This window comes from Antechinus flavipes, chromosome 1, assembly GCF_016432865.1.
Source record: "Antechinus flavipes isolate AdamAnt ecotype Samford, QLD, Australia chromosome 1, AdamAnt_v2, whole genome shotgun sequence".
Lineage (NCBI taxonomy): Eukaryota > Metazoa > Chordata > Mammalia > Dasyuromorphia > Dasyuridae > Antechinus > Antechinus flavipes.
This window is the reverse complement of record NC_067398.1, coordinates 196804574-196828882: the sequence shown is the minus strand read 5'-3', so window position 1 is coordinate 196828882 and position 24309 is coordinate 196804574. Positions and strand designations below refer to the sequence as shown.

Here is a 24309-nt window from a genome sequence, read left to right as displayed (position 1 = left end):
ATTTAGAGACATCTTGGTATTTAGAGCTAAGGTGAAGGCATACTCCTTTCATAATTATTTATTAATACTTGTCATGTAGTAGTTAATTTTTTAATTTGGTTGCATTTGCTTCGAATACTATGTGTATCTTCAGTTCCACTAAATATGTAATCAATTAACATGTTCTCTTTTACTTGTTATAAATAACAGTTGATGAGCTATGGAATTTTATAAATATTAGAAATTCAAGTGAACTCAGAACATGAGCTAAAACTAAAAGCAGGTGATAGTTTTAATTTCTGATACAAATTACATAAAAACAAAAATTTAATTTCTGATGTAAATGGCTGTATCTGAAATGCACTTCTGACAGTATATTGCAATTTTGGGATTTACTAAAGAACAGATAATGTTTATAAATTTTTGGACTATCATTTGCATACTCTGGCATTTTACTGATTGTGCCTGAAAAAAAAGATTTTTCTGAACTCTTTAGGGTTTTTTTTTTTAGACATTTCTCATTTTTCTTAGTTCTTTACTAAATTTTCAAAGTAATTGTATACTACACTAACAAAAATGACAGAGTAAGAGCATGTTCCAGCTCTCACCCACAACTGCTTCCATAAAAGAAGAGATAAAGTACTAGATTGAGACAAAATTGAAAAATCCAGAGAGAATTCACAGTGGGTCATTTTTCCAGTCTATATCAGCAAAAGGAAAGCAAAGGATTAGAAAAGTAGAACCAGTAAGGCCCAATATAAAAGCTTCCAAGAAGGTCTTGAAGCTATGTACAGAACAGATAACAGCAACAAATAACAGCTGGCAGCTTTGTTGTTCTGATGCTGAATAGTTAGTTCCAACATAGACTGATGAGGTCTATAGTGACCCTATAGCTCTGTCACTATGACTCTGAAGTATGAGCTTAAGTTAGCCAACAGACCTGTTCTGGAATCTGCAGCTGAAAAACCAGAATCAAGCGGTAAAAATTAGAAGAATGCCTAAATTCCTTTTACTCTGAAGGTATAGAATCTGCTAGCTAGCTGACGTGAGCCCCAAAACTAAGGAAAAGACCTTAAACCTCAATTAGTCTATAAACCTCAAACCAGGAAGGTTAAGATCAGACCACATTATAAATTAGACTACTTGGAATATATTGGAAGTTTGTATCTCCTTGATCTGAAGCATATTTTAGATCCTTGAATAATAAAACACTCAATAGCCATAGAAAACCATCACAAGACTCTAAATGCTATCAATCAGAAACACACTGAGCCTCAACTTTTCATCCAGAAATACAAAGAATATTTCCTTAATATAAAGTCAAAATTTAGGATTTAAGCCTTGACGAATGAGTAAACAAAATGACATTCACAATAAAGAACACCAGATATTCTTTAAGAACAACCCAGAAAAAGAGAATAACTTTATAATATCTAAAAGAAGAATCTTAAAGAAAAACACAAATTGATAACAAGGTCAACTAGAATACCTGGAACTAATGAAATAAGAGTTTAAAAATTTATATAAATGAAATATAATCCCTGGATAAAAGAATTGGAAATGTAGTAATAATAATAATCATGATCTCAGTCAACCAGTAAACATTAAGCAAACACTGTGTTATATGCAAAGGATACTAAAGGAGTCCCTACCCTCAAGAAGTTCATAATCTAAAGGGGAAATAACATGGCAAATATTCCTTATGATAAGGGAGACTTTATGAAAACAAATATATATTGTACAAAGTAAGCTTATATACAGGATAAATAAAACAGAGTTTGGAAAGGAAAACACTAAAATTGAGAGGATTATTGAAAGCTTCCTATAGTTGGGGCTTAAAGGAAACCAAGGAATTCAGTAGTAGAAGTACAAGAGGGAGAACATTCTGTCATGAGCAAAGAGAGAGAGAGAATTTCTTTTTCATGGAACAGCAAGAAGTATACTGGATGAAAGAATGCATGTTGGGGAGACAGGTAAAAGAAAAGTGAAAAACTAGGCTATAAAGGGTTTTGAATATCAGAGGTAATAGAAAGGTACTGGAATTTATTAAGGACTGGAGTGACACGATGAAACCTGCACTTTAGGAAAACTACTTTAGAGAGTTTTGATTTTAGAATGGAAAATGGAGTAGGTGGGGAGAGACTTGAGAAAGGCTAGTATAGTAATTAAAAACATGAGGAGTGATGGCTTGTCAGAACAGATGGAACATATTCAAGAAGTGTTGTGAAGGTGAAACTGGCAGGAAATAGCTTAGATACGGGAAGTGAGAGATAGTAAGAAATTTAGACTGATTTCTAGGTTGCAAGCTTGGAGTACTGGGAGGAAGAACATTTCTAGTGGATATTTTGAAATGTCTGACAGTTGGAGATTGATAGTTAATTAAGCATGATTGAAAGTCAGCAGTTTGGGGCAGGATATAATTGAGTCATCTACATAGAGATGTAATTTATACCAATAATGCATAGTTATTTCAAAATCAGAAAAACTAAAAACATAATAGGCTTTTAATAACAAAAACACAAAAAAGCATAACATTCTAACAATAGATCCTAAAAAATCTTTTGACAAAATGTAATACTTATTTTTATCTGAAATTTTAAAAGTCATGGGAATAAATGAATCTTAATATAAATAGTATCTATTTAAAACCAAGAGGAATAGGAAAAAAGTAGAGGTTTGGTTAGTTTTTGTTTTTCAATAAAATCATGGACAAAACAAGGATTCCACTATCACCACCACTATTTATTTAATATGCTTTTAAAATGCTATAAGACAATTGATCAATGCAATGAGACAAGAAATTGAGGGAACAGATAATCATAAAGGAAATGAAGATAATATATTGACTAACTTAGAGAACTTTTAGAGAATTAACTAAAATTAACTGAAATTTCATCAGAATGTATGTAAAATAAATTCACATATATAATGAAATATTATTTTTCTATAAGAAGAGAGCAGCAGGATGATTTCAGAAAGATCTGGAGAGACTTGCATGAATTAATGCTAGATGAAACTAGCAGAACCAAAAAAATATTGTACACAGCAACAATAAAATTATATGGTGATTGGCTATGTTAGACTTAGTTCTTTTTGTTTTCTTTTTAATGTTGGGAATGATGTTGGGAGAGAAAAATCAGAGCAAAAGGAAAAAAATCATGGGAGAGATAAAAAAATAGAAAAAAGAAGTGAATGCAGCATGTGTTGATTTACCTTTAGTCTCCTTTGTTTTTGTTTCTGGAAGCAGATGACATTTTCTGTACAAAGTCTCTTGGGATTGCTTTGGATCATTGAACTACTGAGAAAAGAACAAAGTCTTTCACAGCTGATCATCACATATTCTTGCTGTTATGTACAATGTATTCCTGGTTCGCTTTCCAAGCCTTTCTAAAGAACAATAATATTCCATTACTATCATATACCACAACTTCATATACTACAACTTGTTCAGCTATTCCCCAATTGATGGACATCTACTTATTTTCCAATACTTAGCTACTTTGGCCATCTGAGTCCTTTTCCCTCCTTTAAAATTTCCTTGAGATACAGACCTATTATTAAATGGCACTGCTGCTTCAAAGGGTATGCACAGTTTGATAGTCCTTTGGGTATAGTTCTAAATTGCTCTCCAAAATCGTGGAATCATTTCAGAACTCTACTTCAGTGTCTGTTTTCCCAGATCCCCTCAAACATTTATCATTATCTTTTTCTGTCATCTTATCATTAAGAGAACTGCTACCTCAGAGTTGTTTTAATTTGCAATTCTCTACTCACTAGTGATTTTTTCATTTGACTATAGATGACTTTAATTTCGTTACCTGAAAATTGTCTATTCATATCCTTTGACCATTTTATCAATTGGGGAATGACTTCTTTCTTATAAATTTGACACAGTTCTCAGTATGTTTTAGAAATGAGACTTTTATCAGAAATACTGGGTGTAAATATTTTTCCCACTTTTGTACTTCCTGGATGTGAGTGACTCTTTTCAACAATGAGGTGATTCAGGCCAATTCCAATCGACTTGTGATAGAGAGATAGATCTGCTTCCAGAGAGAGGACTGTGGGGACTTAATGTGAATCACAATACTATGGTATTTTCATCTTTTTTGTTGTTGTTTGCTTTTTTCTTATTTTCCTTTTTCATCTGATTTTTCATGTGCAGAATGATAAATGTGGAAATATATAAGAATTTCATATTTAACTTATATTGGGCTTCTTGCTATCTAGGGGAAGAGATAGGTGAGGAAGGAAGGAGAAAAATATGGAAAACAAATGTTTTGCAAAGAAAAACGTTGAAAACTATATTTGTGTGTATTTTGAAAAATAAAAAATATTAAAAATAAAAATTAATCTATAACAAATAAAAATAAATGAATGAATAAATTCACATAATTCATCAGCCTTCTGCATGTTACTAATAATACCCAGCAGAAAGAGAAAGTCTACTTATCACAAAAGTAGATCTAAAAATTTTAAGAAAATTAATTTCTCATGAGTAGATCAATGGTAAAAATGATATTAATTTGCTAATCATTAAATGATGTTAATTTGTTTAATTATCATGCCAATTAAGGAAAAAATAATAATGGTTCAGGAGAAATAAAAGATTAAAAATCTCAAGTGAAATAATGAAAAATCAGAAGGAAACGCACTTAGCAGTTTCAGATCTAAAACCATACTACCAAATAATTTTTAAAAACATGAAAAATATTCAACATTTCAGTATTTTAAGATCTATTTTCATTTTTTCACAATCAGTACATTTATGTAAATGAAAGGAATATTAATTTGAAAAATGAATAATATTAATTTGAAAAAATGAATAGGTCAGATACTCAAGATATAATTTATTTAGCCATTCTCTATTGAGTAGCTTCTTGGTTTCCATTTCTTTGCCCCTAAAAAAAAAAAAGGAGCTGCCACAAATATTTTTATATGCATTTCTTTTTTAATCTCTTTCAGGTATAGGTCTAGTGAGCTTGTATCATTAAGTCAAAGGACATGCACAGTTTAGTGACTTTGGAGACTGGCTTCCAAATGTTTTCCAGAACACTAGACTAATTCACATCTCCACCAGCAACACAAGTATTTTCTGCAATCTTTCCAACATTTGTCATTTTACTTTTTCATTATTTTGACAGATGAGAGGTGTACCCTAAGAATTATTTTTATTTGCATTTTCTCTAATGACTAATTATTTGAAATATTTTTTCATATTTTATTGATAATGTGGATTTTATTCTTTTGCAAACATCCTATTCATCTCTACTGATTTCTACTTGGGAATGGATTTTGTTTTTAATAAATGTAAATTAAACCTTTTCCAGAGAATGTTGCTTGTGTCTCTAACACTCAATTAATTTAGAAATAACAAATGCTAAAGATGGATTCAATAAAAATCTTTTTATGTAGTTTCAGAGTTCTATCTTCACAGGTCAGAAAATGTATTTATTTCATTTACTTCAACTTAATTTTTCCTTCTCTATAGATGGAGATGAATATAAAGTCATGCGAAACTTGAATAATAATGGTCAGTGTATTAATACTGTGGGTTCATTCAGATGCTTCTGCAATGTAGTCTATACAGCTGACACAAGTGGAACAACCTGTGTAGGTAAGCTCTATCAACTGTTCCCTCTGATTGCTGATTGAAACATATTTCCTGAAAATCATTTGAACTTACTAAACATTGAAATGTTAGTTCTGTCATAGAATATAATGGGACTATCCCTTTTTACAATCCTCAGACTGTATACCCAAATATTATTACAAAGTGTATTCAACTATATAATACCCCACTGCCTACAAATGGCTGAATTCTTGCATGTATAATTTAGGAATAAATATTAAAACAGAACAAATAGAAAACAACAATGTTATAATACTGTAATTTCTACTGAACTGTTGATATTACAAACATAATGTACAGTAATATTCTATTTCATTTGCTGAATCTATTCCCCTATTGATGAGTATCTACTATGATTCTAATACTTAGCAACATTTTTTTGCATGTGAGAGCTATTGAATTTTCTTATCCACTGATTTACCTATTTTATTATTTATTAGAATCTTATCTAATTTCCTTGTGGTATGAACCCAATAATCAAGTTTTCTTGCTCAAAGGGTTTAGACATTTTAGTTATTTTATTTATATAATTCCAAATTTCTTTACAATTAGAAGCTAACTCTAATGTCCTACAGTTCTTTAAATCGATAAGTAAAAATTGAACGGATTTGGAGAGATGTAATTTGTTTTTTTTAACTAGTAGATAATATTTATGCTACTTATTCATTCATTCCTTAGATCTTGATGAGTATTCCCCTTCTCTTAAACCTTGCAATTTTGTCTGTAAAAACATTGATGGTAGTTATCAGTATTCTTGTCCTCAAGGATATATCCTGCAAGAAGATGGAAAGACTTACAGAGGTAAAAAGAAAGTTTTGTTTTATTTTGAATTTTTTTTTCATTTATAAGAAAACTTCTGTATAGGACAGTCCTAAGGATTTTCTAACTTCAGAATGCAAAACCTGATGAAATCAACCATAATAAGTGTATAGCAAAGATATCAAATATTCAGGTAAGCCCAACATTCCTGAATAAAGCCTGAATCAGATTAAAATGTAATTGGAAAATATTTTTAAAATAAAATGCAATAAAATATAAAGAATGTTATGTGACTTTCTAAGTCACTATGGGATCTGTAGGCATCCTTCTATATAATTTAGTCACCCTCTTTTCTATTTTGAATTTTGCTAATATGCAGACTTCCAAATAAACTATTTTGACACTTTTGAAGTTATTTAAATGCTGATGAGGGTTTAATAAATAATCATTTTAAGTGTTTACTAGAGACACAAAGAAAGTTCTTGTTCTCAAGGAACTTACATTCTAATAAGAGAGAAACTATATAAATATATAGGTAGATAGAAGATATATTCAAAGTAGATGGAAGGCACTTTAAGAGGGGAAATAGCTAGGGGAGGGAGGTAGAAAAGACCACCTGAAGCAAGTGAAATTAGGGCTGAGACTTGAAGTTCATGTCAAAACTTAGAGGTGAAGGTGAAGAGGATAGAGCATATAGATAAGATGATGAAAGATGGATATGTTTAAGGAATTGCAAGTGTTGCTTATTGTGGCAGAGAGCAGAGTGCTTTTATTTACTGTAAAAAAGAACTCCTAGACATATGAGCAGTTCCAAAGGAAGCTTATTATGAAGACTATGTCCTTATTCCAAGAAAACACCTGAAGCAAGATGTTCTCTTGACTCAGTTGGCTTGAACTATGAAACTAAATTTTTAATTCAGTTAAGTTCAACAAATATGCTAAAACACTGACCTAAGAAATAAGATTACTGTAATATAAATTGCCATTTGTATTTTTATATAATAGGAGAAAAAAGCTACTTATTGAATACAAATGGAAGTTTGTAAAAGTTTTAGTGAAATGTGGAAAGACCACTATGATACAGATGATCATCTGCTTTTAGCTTAATGAGAAAAGTAATATGACTAGAATTTTTACATTCAGATCTTGATGAATGTCAAACCAAACAACACGATTGTCATTTTTTTGTGTGTCAGTAATTTGGGGGGTTTCAATGTAAATGCCCATTTGGATTCACACAACTTAATACTGACTGTATTGGTAAAAAAAAATTGACAAAGATGAGAGACTTCATTTTTTTGTTAAAAAAAAAAAAACACTTATGGCCATCTATCTTCCTTAATCCATGAGAACCGATGTTAACATAAATTTTTCTTAAATGATGGGTATTTGCCAAAGGAAAAAAGGTAGGGTAAACAAAGCTACCAAAACCTGTTGATAATAAGCATTTTGCTAGAAGGTTTTTGGTTTTTTTTTTTTTTTTTTTTTTTTTTGCTTCTAATTGTATTCTCCTGTGATTTGATAAATGAAGTGTTAAAAGACTTGGCATAACCAAGAACACATTAAAGAGTTGAGTTCTCCAATGTTAAAAGATATGTTAAATTTTAGTTAACTATAACATTTTGTATAGTAATCCAATATATAGTTTTAAACTCACTTAGAATTCATTATCTTACCACTTTATTTTCTTACTTAGATTTTAATTTAGTGTAGAAACAAACCACAGATTAGTCTACAGACATCCCTTTTCTTAGAATGGGATTTTTCTTTTTAGTTTAAATGAATCCTAGTTTACACAGAGACTAGAGTTCCTGGCATGAAGTCAGGAAGACAGATCATCTGAGTTCAAATCTGGCTGATGTTTCACATTTTCTTCCATTTTTTAATTTATTATTTCTTGTTATCTTTTGGAATCATTAACTTCCGCTTGTCATATTCTAAGTTTTAAGGAATTTTATTCAGTGAGTTTTAGTATCTCTTTTTCTAATTGGTAAATTCTGCTTTTTAAGGGATGTCTTATCTTTAATAAATTTTTGCTCCTCTTTTTCCATATGTCCTAATCTGTAAAACTTACTAATATTGTTTCAAAATAAAAAAATGTTCTAATGAAACTGGTATCTAATTGTTGAAGAAATTTGTCCTACAAGTTTGAGGGCGATAGGCATTTGTGTTTTCTTAAAAGTAATTCATGTGATAATTATTTTTAAAACTGATAAAATATGTAATGAAGATATATTGATCTTAATAACAAGTGTAACATAATTGCCATAAAATTTTATTGTCAACAGATGATTTGCTAAAATTAATATTCAATTATTTGTAAATTGAAATGGAATGGTTTGTATATATGGATATCATTTTCAATGTTAACACAATTTAGTTTTTTTTTTAAAATCAGTGTCTCAGTTTCTTCACAAAATAATTATATTTGTGTCATATATTTAGTTTGAAATGTAAGAACATTAAATGACAGGTCAGATTCTCATATTAGTTGGCTTATTCTTGCAGTTATAGATGAATGCGATGCAAACCATAAGTGCCAGCATGGCTACCAAAACACCCTTGGAGCTTACAGGTGTGGTTGTCCACAAGATTATTGTCAACATTATCAGTGGAATCAGTGTGTTGGTAAGAACATAATTCCTCTAGAAAAACTGAATTTCCTTGCTTCAGATACTTCTGAGTAAGAACAAACAAGATAAAAAAGTTCTATGTAGAAGTTCTTAAGGGACCCTGCTTAGTCTATGAACCACTTTTTCAGAATACAAATTTTAGGTTCATACTATTATTACAAATATTAAAGTATAAAAATTATTAAAAGGATTACAAAGGATATCATTTATACTAAAAACACATTTTTAATAAATTCATACCATCTAGGTTAAGAATCAAATGTACTACATAGTTCTTAGTCATTAAAAACAATAAATAAGAGATCAAAGTTTAAAAATAATTAATCTTAGTTTTTCAAGTATGTTGATCTTAATTTACATCATATCTTATATTTATTTTTATATATACACACATACATATATGAACTTATATATAAATTCAATTTTCATTGAATTTATCCTACAAAGTTATTCTCTTCATTGAAAATTTGAAGGTAATTTAGACTAATACCAAGAATTGTCCAGGCCTTCCCTTTCATACACAATCAACTATACTTTTCTTTAAAATAATAAAATGTAAAATATTTAAGTAGAAATAAAGAAGACAATTGGTATACTTAATTCCAACAACTGTTAGCAGCTCCAAAAAAAAAAAATAGAAATCTTTCTAACATTAATAATTTATTTATTCAGTTTTGTATCCTAAGTTGATAATATTGATGTAAATGCTGCTTTTTAGAAATATGATAAGATATATGAACATTCCTAGAGTATGTATAAATTTATAAATCATCTAGAAGACAATTCATATTTTATAACATGAAACATCAGACATTACATACTTAAACAAAAAAAGGAAAAATAGCTATGTAGAGATTAAATGTCTATTTAGCAACCAAGCTTGAATATAGTCTTAGCAACCAAGTTGAATATAGTCCATATTCCTCGCGGAAACTCGGCAAAATAAATGGATTTCTTTTCATTTGTTGGTGGACTCTTCAAAACTTTATCAAGCCAATCAAATACTGTGTGCTAGGTAGTGCAATAGTTTCTTAGGATTTAAATAATTTCTCAGGATTAAAAAAAAACACACACACACACAAACATAATAGAACTATCTTTACTCTAGCAGTAGTACATAAATCGAGAAGATGATTCAGTATCAAAAATCACTCTTTTGCCCTGAGAAAACCAGAATTACTCATCTGTTATTTCAAGGCTAATAATTTGGGAAGAATCCGGGAAGAATTGGTATTCTGTAATAATAGAAAAGATGAATGACCAAATCCTTTGAGAGTCCTCATATATATTACCTAAATAAAGACATGATAAAATTTTGTAAAATATACACCAGGCAGAGTCATGGGACCTAGGTGTTTCTGACTGGGGAAGTTAATTTATTTCTCAAAACCACACTATCCTTGCCTCTAAAATAAGGTATCTGACTAAAATGAAAGTTTAAAGACATAGTTTTTAAGGAATTAGTGATTTATATGTTTGGGAGCTTGAGGTCAAACTATGTTCAAAGAACACAGACTCTCTGAAATCTATCTATGAACACTTAAGGTTTTGTGATCTCCAGATTATCCCTACTCTGGGTGATAATTCAAAAGACATTTGTTAAGCATGTAATATGTAGAAGATATGGTATTAGGTGTTGGGAGAAATACAACTCCATCAATAAGTAGTTCCATTTGGAGTTCCATAAGGAATGACAGTATACATACACATATAAAAATATTTCTTCATACAGATGGATGTTTATGTATATATGTAGATTCATATACAATGGTATAATTACATATACATATATTCAGTATATTTTAGCAGTATAATTCAAACATCATAATTTTAGGTTGACAACATTATTTTATAATATAATTACTAAAATAATAAATCACAATGATTTAAATTTAATTTAATTCTACACAATTGTTTCAGATTAAAAGACAGGTGCTTGTTCTCTTTTTCTCTGTCTCTGTGCGTCTGTGTCTCTGTCTCTCTGTTACAGTCTCTGTTTCTGTCTGTCTGTCTCTTTTTTAATAAGACCACAAAGAAAGGTAGTTTTAATTGGTATTGATAGAGAAGATGACCAATTGAGCAAGACATAGATTGTGGAAGTTGTAGTAATGTATAATAAAGTTGGGTCAGGTGATAATGGATATTAAAAGGTAGAGTTATTTAATATTCAGTTATTAATGCACTAGGGAAGCCACAAGAGTTTGTTGAATGGACAATGTCATACTATAACTTTAGTCATTAGGTAAATGATAGATTACAAAGGTTTTTGAGGCAGGGAGACCAATTGGGAGGTTTTTGCAACAATCCACAAGAGAACAGAAGGGCCTGATCTAGAGCTAATTCCTTATTTAGATGAGGCTTATGAATATGTGGAGATACAAACAATAAAATTTACTAGCTGATATATGGTAAAAGTTAAAAAACAAGGAAAATGAAAATAGGAAAGTTCGTAATTTTTCAGAAAAATTATCTTTGCAACATATTGAATTTGAGATGTCTATGAAACATTCAATTTGAAATATCCAGTAGCTACTTGGAAATACATAACTAGAGCTCCTAGGAATATACTAGTCTAGATTCTGTTATTACCTACAGAAAAATGATTAAATGCATTTGTGAACCAATACAGCCACAAAAAAAGAAAAACTTAGAAAGAGAAAACAGTTCATGACAGAGTCTCGGGTTTCTCCAGCACTTAAGGAGCATGATAATGGTTGATCAACCAGCAAAGGAAATAAAAATATAGAAGTCAAAGTGATAGGAGAATCCCCCCAAACAAACAAACAAACAAAAATCCCTGATTTTCAATCTTGGTTCTCATGTCAAATGCTGAAGAAAAATTTTTAAAAAGAGATTTAAGAAAAAGATAACATAATACCTGTTCTTCAAATAGTTAGTGAAAATTATTAGGGAAAATTAATCAAATAATAATAAAACTGAATTTCAGATCTAGAATGGTATTTTATCATGCCATAATATTACAAAAAATGAACAATGTTTATAGGTGTTGATATAAAGAATTTTTTAAATGTTAGAGAATTTATAATTTCCCCAAATTTTCAGAATTTGTATATATTTTTGTTCATAAAAGTTACTATAAATGGTCACTTTCATGTTGATTTAAAAGGAAGAAGTACCTTATTTCATATGACTTTTTTGTTACTTTGTTAGCAATTTACACTTGATTCTGTGACTTTTAAGATGTCAGTAGAGCTTTGATGGATTTGACTTGACAGTAACCATATGCCAAACAAAAGCACGTGTCAGATAGGAGAGATGTGAGTCTATGCCTTCATGTACCTTTTAAAAGTTCTATTTCTATTCTACATGATGATGTGGAAGAATATGTAAAGGAAGAGTTCATAATAAAGTATTTTAATAAACATACTTAAAATGTTTCCTTGTAAAATTTATCAACTACTGTCCAAAAGTGGAATGTTTAAAGCTAATTAACACAATCAGTTTCTTCACATGATAATTTAACCTCCTGCTTAAATATTTTTGATAGAATTTCTAGCTTTGCTTAAAAAATAACAATATCCCCATAGCTTATTTTTGTTGCACTGTATCTGATGAAGATTCCAAATTAGAAAAATTGCTGCATTCAGATATAAGATCTTATATAGCATGGTAAAGTTATACTAGTAGAAAATGTATTTTGAGTAAACCTAGTACTATATCCATTAAATAATATCAAATATATTTCTGTTCAGCATAATTTCTTAAAATTTTAAAAATAAATCTTAAATGCAGTGAACTACTATTTTATAGGCTGTAGGTATTTGTTTTTTATGCTCTGAATCCCTTTTCCTATACAGAATTGTTTAGCAAATGGTATTTACTCTTAACTATATCCTTTATTTATAACTTTGTTGCCTCTTTCCTTCCATATCCTAAGACACTTATTCAAATGAAGATTGTTACAATGGAAATATCCCAAAACTTTTTTTGTGCTTCTATAAATGCTCCCAATGACTAGCTGCAAATAGAATACTTTTAGCAGAAGAAAATTAATCTGTACAAATAATATATAATAAACATTTTATCATCCATCATAAATACTTTAAATTACAAAAATTTTGTGAAGTTAAATGTTAATTTTCCCCAGGAGAAAACTAAAAAAAAGTTTTTCCAGAAGCATGCAAAATATATTTGTATATTATTTATAATTAAATAGAAAATCATAGTACCCAAAGCCAAAAGTAGTCAATGGTCCCAAAGACATGTCAAAAATATAACTCCCTTTCCATTTAATCCATCATTATTATGATGTTAGTAGTAAATAATTGTACATTAATGTTTTCATGAGCCTAAGAAAGATATACTTGATGTAAGGCTGATCTTTAAGTAGGCAAAGCAGTATTAAGAAAATGGTTATAAAAAATTTCTCTTCAGTTTCTTTAAAACACTTACATTATTTCTCCCTACAGAGTGAAGGTTAAGAATACTTCTGTCAAAGAGAAAAGAATAACTGAAATAATTATATTTTAAGAGGAATTATTGAATAGGTAAATCTCGAATTCTTTCAGAGGGATGTTAGCATAATTTGCAAATGAGAAACTAAATATAAAGAGTATTCATGTCAATCACATTGACATAGTTTTTCAACTTCTAAAGTCCTCATGGACTTAGAAATACATGGAATAAAAATCTCCCATTCTTTTAAAATTTAAAGTTTTGGGAGTTAATAGTTCTATATTATGTTCCTGAATAATAGTCCTCTGTTTTTCAAATAGATGAGAATGAGTGCACCAATCCAAATGCTTGTGGCTCTGCCTCCTTCTACAATACTTTTGGAAGTGACAAGTGTACTTGTCCATGCGGATTCTCTTTTGACCAATTTTCCAGTGAATATTGTGATATGAATGAATATTCATCAACAAACAACTCATGCAATTATGGTTGTTCCAACACGGAAGGTGGTTATCTTTGTGGCTGCACACCTGGGCATTACAGAGTCAGACAAGGGTGAGACAATCCTATCAACAACATTAAGAATATTGTATTGTTTTATATGTATACCAAAAAGACTTATTACCTAATATGTGAAAAAGTTATCTAATAATGATGATGGACAAGGGAGGGTGTCAAAAATGGCAGAGTAAGATTGTTGCCAAGTAAGGACTCTGTGTCCTAAGATTTCTATAATAATCACAAAACCCGGAAGAAATCTCGAAATGCTAGACAACACCAATGTTTAGGTTGAAACTCCTTTATTTAAAGCATAAATGGGACAGCATATGGGTTGCAAGCTGAGCTTCTTGAAACTGTCATGATGATCATCTTGTCATGAAAGGCTGTGAGAAGCACTTTAAGAGAGTTAAGAATATCTGTAGAAAGGCATTGGAAGATTACATAGTATCTAACTAGTATATGCAATAGAAAATTTGAAAGCCATATCATCCATTTTAAAGCAACAAAATAGATGCCTTTGAAAAGAAATCCAGAAAATAGAAATATATCTGAAAAATCTTAATTTTTTTATAAGCAAAGAATATCAAATATTAGTTATATCAGAAGGCAGAGAAACACAGACAACAACAAAAAATAATTCAGCCTAAATAAACTTTACAGCAGAGGCCTAAATAAAAATAAGAAGGAATACCTGAAAAAGGATGTTGAAAATTCTGTTCTATGTGATAACAAGACAATGCAGGCAAATTGGATCATGAAAAATAGAAATTCTATGTATTATTAATATCATGAACAACAAACAATTATATCAAGGGAGTTGAACTGAAGATACTGTAGGTAAGTAAGATACTGTAGAAATGGTGAGATCAGATAAAACGAATAATTTTTGCCTGAAAAATTTGAATGGTTTAAAAATGGCTAGCAAAGCTTTCACAAGCTTCCTCTTAGACACATGCCTTTCTTAATGGAAGGTCTCATATCTTTTTGTTTTTTAACCAAAGATGAAAACACCAATAATTCTAATAAACATAGGATGAAATATGTTTGTATATAAACCATTCACAACTTTGTATATAAATATAGAAATTCACAAAATTAATTATAAACAATTGGAAAGAAAATATCTTAACTGAGAATCAAAAAAGTTGTGTCAGAAAGTTCCAGGGTTACAAAGAATGGTATATTGGTTTGGTAATTGTTGAAAGAACTGCCCCAAAATTAATATTGCCTTAATAGGTACCACAAAACTTTTGACTCAGTTTCATATTCATGTCTTAGGGGTATACTGCCAATATATAAAGTTAACCCAGCTAACCCATGCAAATTTAAACTGCTGTCCTCCTGAAAAATTTTCAATGTAAAATGTGCCACCAACACAAAAATATGAGCAATTGATGTAAAATACAACCTTTTTCAGGCAGGCAATTTAAACAATTATGATTTTGCCTAAGCTAAAATTCTCTCTCCCAAATAGAATTAAGTATAGCTTCCACATTAAACAGAGTCAGATCAAAACACCTTATTAATCACATGATTTACATTGGTAGTATCAAGCTATATGACTGCACCAATAATGTATTTCTTCATCTTCTGAATTCCTTTTTTTAAAATATAGCATAATGTAATTTGGATTTGATAAGTGTTGAATTCTTAATGAACTCTTAAGGAAAAAGAGAGGCTGAAAACTACAAACTTAACTCAGGTTACATTGAACCAACAGAAAAAAGTGCTAATTTAAGGAATTTTGAACCTTTGAGACAAACCATATTTGAAACAGACATCAAACAGAAGGCAGTAGCTGCACATATTTATACTTACATCTTAAAATCAAAATTGAATGAGAACATATAAAGCAATTAATACCTCAATATCAGTCTTTAACATATACTTTGAGCAGGATAAAATGAATCATAATAGATTTGGAAAGCATACTAATAAAATACTCATACAACATTAATGAAAAAGTGATATATCACTCTTAAGGCAACTAGAAAGAATAGCATTTTCTCCTCAGAAAGGAGGAAGAAAATTATCTATTCTTAGAGTACATACTTAAATAGGTCAAAAATCTAGAAGTACTTTTTGGAAAAAAATAAATATCACTTTACCAAGAAATAGTAAAGACTGATAAAATGTATCAAATATGATTTATCTTCAGATGAAGTCCATAAGCTAAGAGCCAAGGGTAAATTGCCAAGATGTCAGAAAACAACCAAGTCATGGAGAGTTGTTAAATGGAAATGAAAAAGTTTATGATGGTAATTTAGAATCAGGTCTTTGCCATCAAAACAAAACAAAAAACAAAAGGTTGATTATTTCAAGAAGCTAGGATTTAGTGATCAATATAGATTTATACAAGGAAGTGGTACAAACCATAAAAAAATTTATGTAGGCCATAAAGACTTATCTTCCAAATAACTAGTCCATATACTACAACTTTGATGCCTACACATAGACTTGAAAATAATTTTTAGTAGGGGAAGCCATGCCAAATATTCATAATTTCTAAACTGCACATAAAGAAAAGATAGCTGGTTTGTCACCCATCACCAGGTTTCAAGAGATGACCTATACACCTCAAAAGGTGTGCTGATACTCATGTCTCTCTGCTTGGACTCTACCATCAGTTAAGATATTCATTCCTTGTATTTACTCCCATCTCAGCGATCATGGACTTCCTATTGCCTATATAAAACACCATTTCCATCCCTAACTCACTTCTCCTTTAATTGTAGCCACTTCACCCTTATTTCCTCTTGAACATTTTCTTTTTATCTTAATCTTTCATCTCTGTCTGAAGGACAGATCTGGCTCACTCCTGATGACACCTCACTACTCCATAATAATGGTTATTACTAGAATGTACTGTTATGATCCATTTCATAGTTGCATATATGTTACAATGTATAGAGTGCAGGACCTAGAGAAGAAGACTCATCTTCCTGAGTTTAAATCTGGCCCCAGACACTTAGTAGCTATGTGGCCTTAGACAAGTCATGTAATTGTTTGCCTCAATTTACTCATCTGCAAAATGAAGTGATGAACTACTACTATTTCTTTGCCAAGAATTTCCCAGAGTCAAGAAAAGTCAGAAATAACTGAATGAAAACCCATTTTATATTTATGATTCTGTTGTCATGCTCTCCCAGATTATTAGTAGTTGTGGGGGGAATGAGTAAATCCCCAACTCCCCTTTTTTACTTTCATACATTCTATCTTCATTAAGCAAAATAAAAGTCCTTTGAGGTACACATCATCCAGATTTGTCACCCAATCCAAATCCTTGTAGTTGTAAATCTGTGCATTATTGCCCTCTTAAGATACTTTCCATCCTTCCTCATTGTAGTCAAATACTGATTCAGTCTTTCTTCCTCAACTTAAGATCTCATAGTAGAGGAATTCAACATATATCATTGTTTTTACCAATATCCTTACTTAAGTCTTCACTCAACGCAGTTCCCTTGATCAACATTTTCACTTTATCTCAGCTATCCCAGAGATAATTAAAAACCTTGATTTTGACATTAGTCATGAATGTTTCATTTGGTATTTGTGAATTAAGAAATTCTATTATGTGATAAAAAATCTTTTATTATTCTATCCTTTTCTTCCTCTTAAATGATCTCTTAAGCTTTTCATCCACATTGTGACCTTCATTGTAATGCCCTTCAGTTTGTTCCCAGAACATCACTTTGATGTGCACTCTTCCTCAGCCTCTTAGTGAACCAGTTCAACTCTATGCTCTCCTCTATAATCAAATCACTTGTTTTCTTGTTCTGACATTGATCATCTTCTAATCATCTTTCTCCCCTCCTCATTGCACCATTCTTTGTGCTAAAGGGAAGATGGTATGATAACCCTCCCTTTAATATTAAACTTCTTGAGAAAGCCATTACAATTAATATCTTTCAATTCTAAATCCCCTACAATTTTATTTCTGGCACTATCATTCAATTATGCCCACTCTAAAATAACCAGTGATTTATTAATTGCCAAATCTAATGACTTTTTCTTAATTCTTATCCTTCTTGCACCATTTGATGTTATGATGATTTTTTTTCTTCCTAAACACTCTATAAAGATTGTCATGAGCAAATCTTTCCTAATACTTACATTTATTTCTTTTTGCTATCTTTGTTCTTTATCCGTGTAATAAATAGGTAATATACTACATTCTAGGGACTCTTCTTTTAAATCTATACTACCTATCTTGTTTGGTAAAGTTATCATTTCTCATAGGTTCAATTATATCTATGTACATGATCCCCAAATTTATATTTCCAGCTTTAATCTTTCTAAAGCTCTAATTCAATTACATCAACTGTCTCTTCTATTCTTTCTCAATGTCATCCATCCTCTCCTCAGTTGTCTACACCTTTCTTTTAAAAATTACGTATTTTCACTTTTAAGTGAAAATACCTTCTCCCTTCTCTATCTTCCTCCCATTCAGTGATCAAAACAAAGTGTATGAAACATACACACACACACACACACACACAATATACACACACATACACACACATATGCTATACAAATTCCCTCATTAGCCATGTTTAAAAAAAGGGAAAAAAGAAAAAAATATATTAATTTTCTATTTGGAATTATGGTTGATAGAGTTTATGGTTTAGAGTTCAAAATTGATTTTCTTTATAAAAATGATATAGCACAAATTGCTGTGGTTCTGTTCACTTCACATTGCATCAGTATAAATAAGACTTTGTGTTTTTTTTAAACCACCTCATTCATCATTTCCTACAACATAGTAGTATCCCTTCACATTCACACATCATAATATGCTCAACTGTTCCCCAAATTGATGGGCACCCCATCATTTCCAGTTCTTCAAAAGCCAGTGAATAATCTGAACTAATTTCTTTACGTATTGGACGATTTGATCTCTTTGACTCTCAAAATTCTTCTCAATTCACCACAATTCAAAAGCATTAATTTTGCAGGACTTGGTTTTCCTTATAATCTAACTTTCACAGCCATACTTTGCTACTGGAAAAATCATAGCTTTGTCAGAAAGGTGAGATCTCTATATCTTAGTATGCTGGCCATTTGCCATAGATCTGCCATAGTTTTTATTCCAAGGAATGAATTATATTTTTAATTTCATGGTTGCAGTTGATGTCAGTAGGAATTGATCTTAAAGCCTAAGACTATAAAAAGTGGCACTACTTCAATTGCCTTTCCTTTGCTGTGCCAAGAAGTGATAGGAACAGATTTTGGTTTTTTAATGTTAAGTTTTAACTTTATTTTTTTATTTTTATTTTTTAATATTTATAATCTTTTCTTTCACACTGATCAAGATATTTCCCAATTCCTTTTCCTTTCTGCCATCAGAGTGATATCATTTGTATAAGACTGTTTCTCCCAACAGTTTTAATTTTTAACTTTTGATTCATCCAGTCAGATATTTTTGTATAATGTATTTTGCATAGCCTTATTATAGTGATTATAGCTTTGTAGGATAGTTTAAAATCAATAAACTCTATCTACTTTCCATTCTTTGATTCTGTTGTTATTCATGATCTTTGTTTCTCCAGATGAATTTTGATATTTAAAAAAAATTATATAGTAATTCTTTAGTGGGTTGTTTTTTTTTTTTTTGGTATGGCACTGAATACATAATTTTTTTCCACAGTATTATTGTTCTTGCTATATTGTATTAGCCTATCCATGAAATAATTGTCTACTTGTTGAAATCTGCTTTTCTTTATATACAGTGTTTTGTAATTATGTTCGTATCATGGGTCTTAGCAATAGTATTTAAACTTGCTTTTTTTATGTCTTGTCTTAGTGGATTTAGTTAGTTAATATACAGAAATTCTGATGACTTATGTGGGTCTAAATCCTATTTGCTGAAGTACATTGTTTCTGTTTTTTTTTTTTTAAGTGAAATCTGTAGGATTCTTTTAAGTAATTTTATCATTTAGAAAAACCGATGTTGTTTTCCCTTTACCTATAATAATTTCTTTACTTTTCTATTCTTATAGTTAACATTTTTAATACAATATTAAATAGGAAAAATAATAATGAACACCCTTGCTTTGTCTTTGGTCGTATTGAAAAAACTTCTAGCTTATTATCATCGTAAAGGATAGCATTATCTCTTGTCTTTAGATAAATACTACTAAGCCACTTGAAGGAAAGTTACATTTGTTCTTCTGTTTTCATGTTTTCTAATGTTTTTAACAAGAGTGGGTTTGTATTTTATAAAAAATAATCCCTTTATCAGAGAAACTTACTGTTAAGATTATTTCCTAGATTTCTTATTTCCTTTTTACCTTGATTGTATTTGTTCTGTTTGTACAAAAGCTATCTGATTCATGTAAACTAAATTTTCTATTTTGCATTTCATAATGCTATCTCTTGTTTGATCTGAATTCTTCCCCTCCCCAAAGATTAAAAAGGTAGACTCTTCTAATTTGATTATGATATCACACTTTGTCTAAATTATGCATTTTTTGATACACAGCATGAGATTTTGATTTATACCTAGTTTGTAGACTAATATTTTCCAGTTTTCTTAGCAGTTTTTTTTTTCAAATAGTGAGTTCTTATCCCCAAAACTTTGGATTTATCAAAAACTAGGTTACTATGGTCAGTCACTACTGTGCTTTCCATAACAATTCAATTCTACTAAACTTCACACTATTTCTAAGCTAGCACCAGATAGTTTTGATGATTGGTACTTTATAATAAAATTTGAGATCTAGTATTGCTTGGCCACCTTCCTTTACTATCATTACTGGAGCAATGATTAAGTAAATTAATTTAGACATAAATGTTATGTTTATTAGCTCACGAGCAATTGATATCTTTTCACTTTATTTGTGTGACACATATTTTGTAATTGTGTTCATATAGTTTCTGAGTTTTTTTTGGCAGGTAGACACCCAAATATTTTATTTTGTCTACGTTTATTTTAAATGGAATTTTTCTATCTCTCACTGCTAGGATTTGTTAGTCATATAAAGAAATGATGAGTATTTATATGAGTTTCTTTTGTATCCTGCAACTTTACTAAACCTGCTAACAGTTTCAAGAAATTCTGTTGTTGATGCTCTAGGGTTCTCTAAATATAACATTATATATCATCTGGAAAGAATGATAGTTTATTTCTTTATTGCCTTTTCTAATGCCTTCAATTTTTTATTCAATTTCTTCATCTCTTATTTCTAAAGCTAATATTTCTAGTACTGTATTAAATAATAATGGTGATCATGGGTATCCTTGCTTCACTCTTGATTTTATTGGGAAGACTTTTAGGTTATTACCATTACAGAAAATGCTGATTGTTTTAGATAGATACTAGTCATTTTTTTTTAAAAAGATAGCTTTTTATTTACAAGATATATGCATGGGTAATTTTTCAGCATTGACAACTGCAAAACCTTTTGTTCCAATTTTTCCCCTCCTTCCCCCCATCCCTCTCCCCCAGATGGCAGGTTGACCAATACATGTTAAATATGCGAAAGTATATGTTAAATACAATATATGTATACATGTCCATAGTTATTTTGCTGTACAAAAAGAATTGGTCTTTGAAATAACGTACAATTAACCTGTGAAGGAAATCAAGAATGCAGGCGGACAAAATAGAGGGATTGGGAAGACTATGTAGTGGTTCATACTCATTTCCCAGAGTTCTTTCACTGGGTGTAGCTAGTTTAATTCATTACTGCTCTATTGGAACTGATTTGGTTCATCTCATTGTTGAAGAGGGCCACATCCATCAGAATTGTTCATCATATAGTATTGTTGTTGAATGATATCCTGGTCCTCCTCATTTCACTCGGCATCAGTTCATATAACTCTCTCTAGGCCTTTCTGAAATCATCCTGCTGGTCATTTCTTACAGAACAATAATATTCCATAATATTCATATACCACAATTTTTTCAGCCATTCTCCAATTGATGGGTATCCACTCAGTTTCTAGTTTTGGGCCGCTATTAAGAGACCTGCCATAAACATTCTTGCACATACAGGTCCCTTTCCCTTCTTTAAAGTCTCTTTGGGATATAAGCCCAGTAGTAACACTGTTTGATCAAAGGGTATGCACAGTTTGACAATTCCAAATTGCTCTCCAGAATGGCTGGATGTATTCACAATTCCACCAACAATGTATCAGTGTCCCAGTTTTCCTACATCCCCTCCAACATTCCACATTATCTTTCCTTGTCATTCTAACCAATCTGAGAGGTGTGTAGTGGGAACCAAGGGTTGTCTTAGTTTGCATTTCTCTGATTAATAATGACTTGGAATATCTTTTCATATGGCTAGAAATTGTTTCAATTTCTTCATCTGAGAACTGTCTGTTCATATCCTTTGACCATTTATCAATTGGAAAATGGCTTGATTTCTTATAAATTAGAGTCAATTCTCTATATATTTTGGAAATGAGGCCTTTATCAGAACCTTTGACTGTAAAAATGTTTTCCCAGTTTATTGCTTCCCTTCTAAACTTGTCTGCATTCATTTTGTTTATATAAAAACCTTATCAATTTGACATAATCAAAATTTTCTATTTTGTAAACATCGTACTATCCTCAATTACACTCATTATCCTTTTTCGTCTCACAATTCTAGAACTGGCCGTAGCTATGATTCAGGCCTATGTTTTTACTCTTATAGTAAGCCTGTACTTACATGATAATTCTTAATCATATAATCAACCCATAATTATATGATGAAATCTAATGACCCACCAAACTCATGCTTACCACGTAGTAAACCCTAGCCCATGACCCCTCACAGGAGCCCTCTCAGCACTCCTTCTCACCTCAGGAATAATCATATGATTTCACTTCCACTCTATCCTCCTCCTCTTTATAGGAATAACATCAATACTTCTAACAATATTCCAATGCATGTTCTATATACATAAATATTTATAATTACATATACATAAATTACATGCTTATATGATAGGGGAATATATATGAATGTCCTATGTATAAGTATATCTTATAATATAAATATTATGTAATAAGTTTTTTGCAAAAAAAATTAGTACTGAGATAGTATATAAATTGAATTTTGCAAATTAAAAAGAAAGATTTTTAAATGTGCAAGAAGTAGTTTAAAAGGACTATCAGCTTTGGGTTGATGGTGGGGCATATAGTGCCTTCTTCCTGATGGGTCCTAGGAAGGAAACTTCATAGCTGACTTACAAGGCCAGTATTTTGGTTAAATTACTTGGACTCTTCACTTAGGTTTTAGTATATAGTTTTCAAATAAGCCTGAAAGAGGTATAAGGATGATAATTAGGAGGAAGTAGAGCATAGAGGCCAGTTAGCCAATAATAATAAATGGTTGTTCTACAGGTTGGCTTCCAATTCAGGTAAGTGTAATTAGGTTGGCAGTGAGAATTCAGAATAGAGTTTGAGACACTGGTCAGAATATTATGCTTCATTGGTCGGCTGTGTGAAGTAGAGGGATAATTAGGAGGATTAGGTTAGAGGCTAGTAGGGCAAGGACTCTGCCTAATTTGTTGGGAATTGAGTGGAGGACTGTGTGTGCAAATAGGAAGTATCACTCTGGTTTGATGTGGGGAGGGGTGTTTAGTGGGTTGGCTGGGTCTCCAAGCAAGTCTGGCGAGAATAGGGCTAGAAGAAGGAGTACAAGAAGTAGTAAGATTATGCCTAGGGCATCCTTAATGGTATAGTATGGATGAAAGGCGATTTTGTCTGAGTCTGGTTGATGCCTAAAGGGTTGTTGGAGCCAGTGTCATGGAGGAAAAGATCATTATTGATCTCTAGTTCTTTTTTTAACTCTTCCACAGGTCTGAGAGGTAAACTATCCTATGCTCTTCCAATTTATTTATAATCCCATTCTTTATGCCTAGGTCATGAACCCATTTTGACCTTATCTTGGTAAACAGTGTTAAGTGTGGGTCAATGCCTAGTTTCTGCCATACTAATCTTTATTATATTCATTCAACCTATCCAAGAGCACTTAATATTTTTCCAATTATTTAAATCTGACTTTGTGTGGAAAGTTTTTTGTAATTTTGCTCCTATAATTCCTGAATTTCCTTTGGTTGATAGATTCCCAAATATTTTATGCTATCAACAGTTACTTTGAATGGAATTTCTCTTTGTGTCTCTTGCTATTGGATTTTGTTGGTGATGTATAAAAATGCTGAGGATTTATGAGGATTTATTTTGTATCCTGCAACTTTGCTAAAGTTATGAATTATTTTAATAACTTTTTAGTAGAGTTTCTGGGGTTGTCTAAGTATATCATCATATCATCAGCAAAGAGTGATAATTTGGTTTCCTCATTGCCTATTCTAATTCCTTTCATCTCTTTCTCAACTCTTCTTGCCAAAGCTAGTATTTCTAATACGATATTGAATAGTAATGGTGATAGTGGGTAACCT

At 30.8% G+C, this 24309-nt stretch overlaps 1 protein-coding gene across 1 annotated transcript in view; it reads left to right on the top strand.

Annotated features, from left to right (window-relative positions):
- LOC127544802 (fibrillin-2-like) overlaps positions 1–24309 on the top strand; it is a 158874-nt gene that overhangs the window by 116621 nt on the left and 17944 nt on the right. Inside the window, 4 exon segments of the mRNA XM_051971640.1 lie at positions 5471–5596; positions 6290–6412; positions 8879–8998; positions 13740–13971. Of these exon segments, the coding sequence (XP_051827600.1) occupies positions 5471–5596; positions 6290–6412; positions 8879–8998; positions 13740–13971 (601 nt within the window).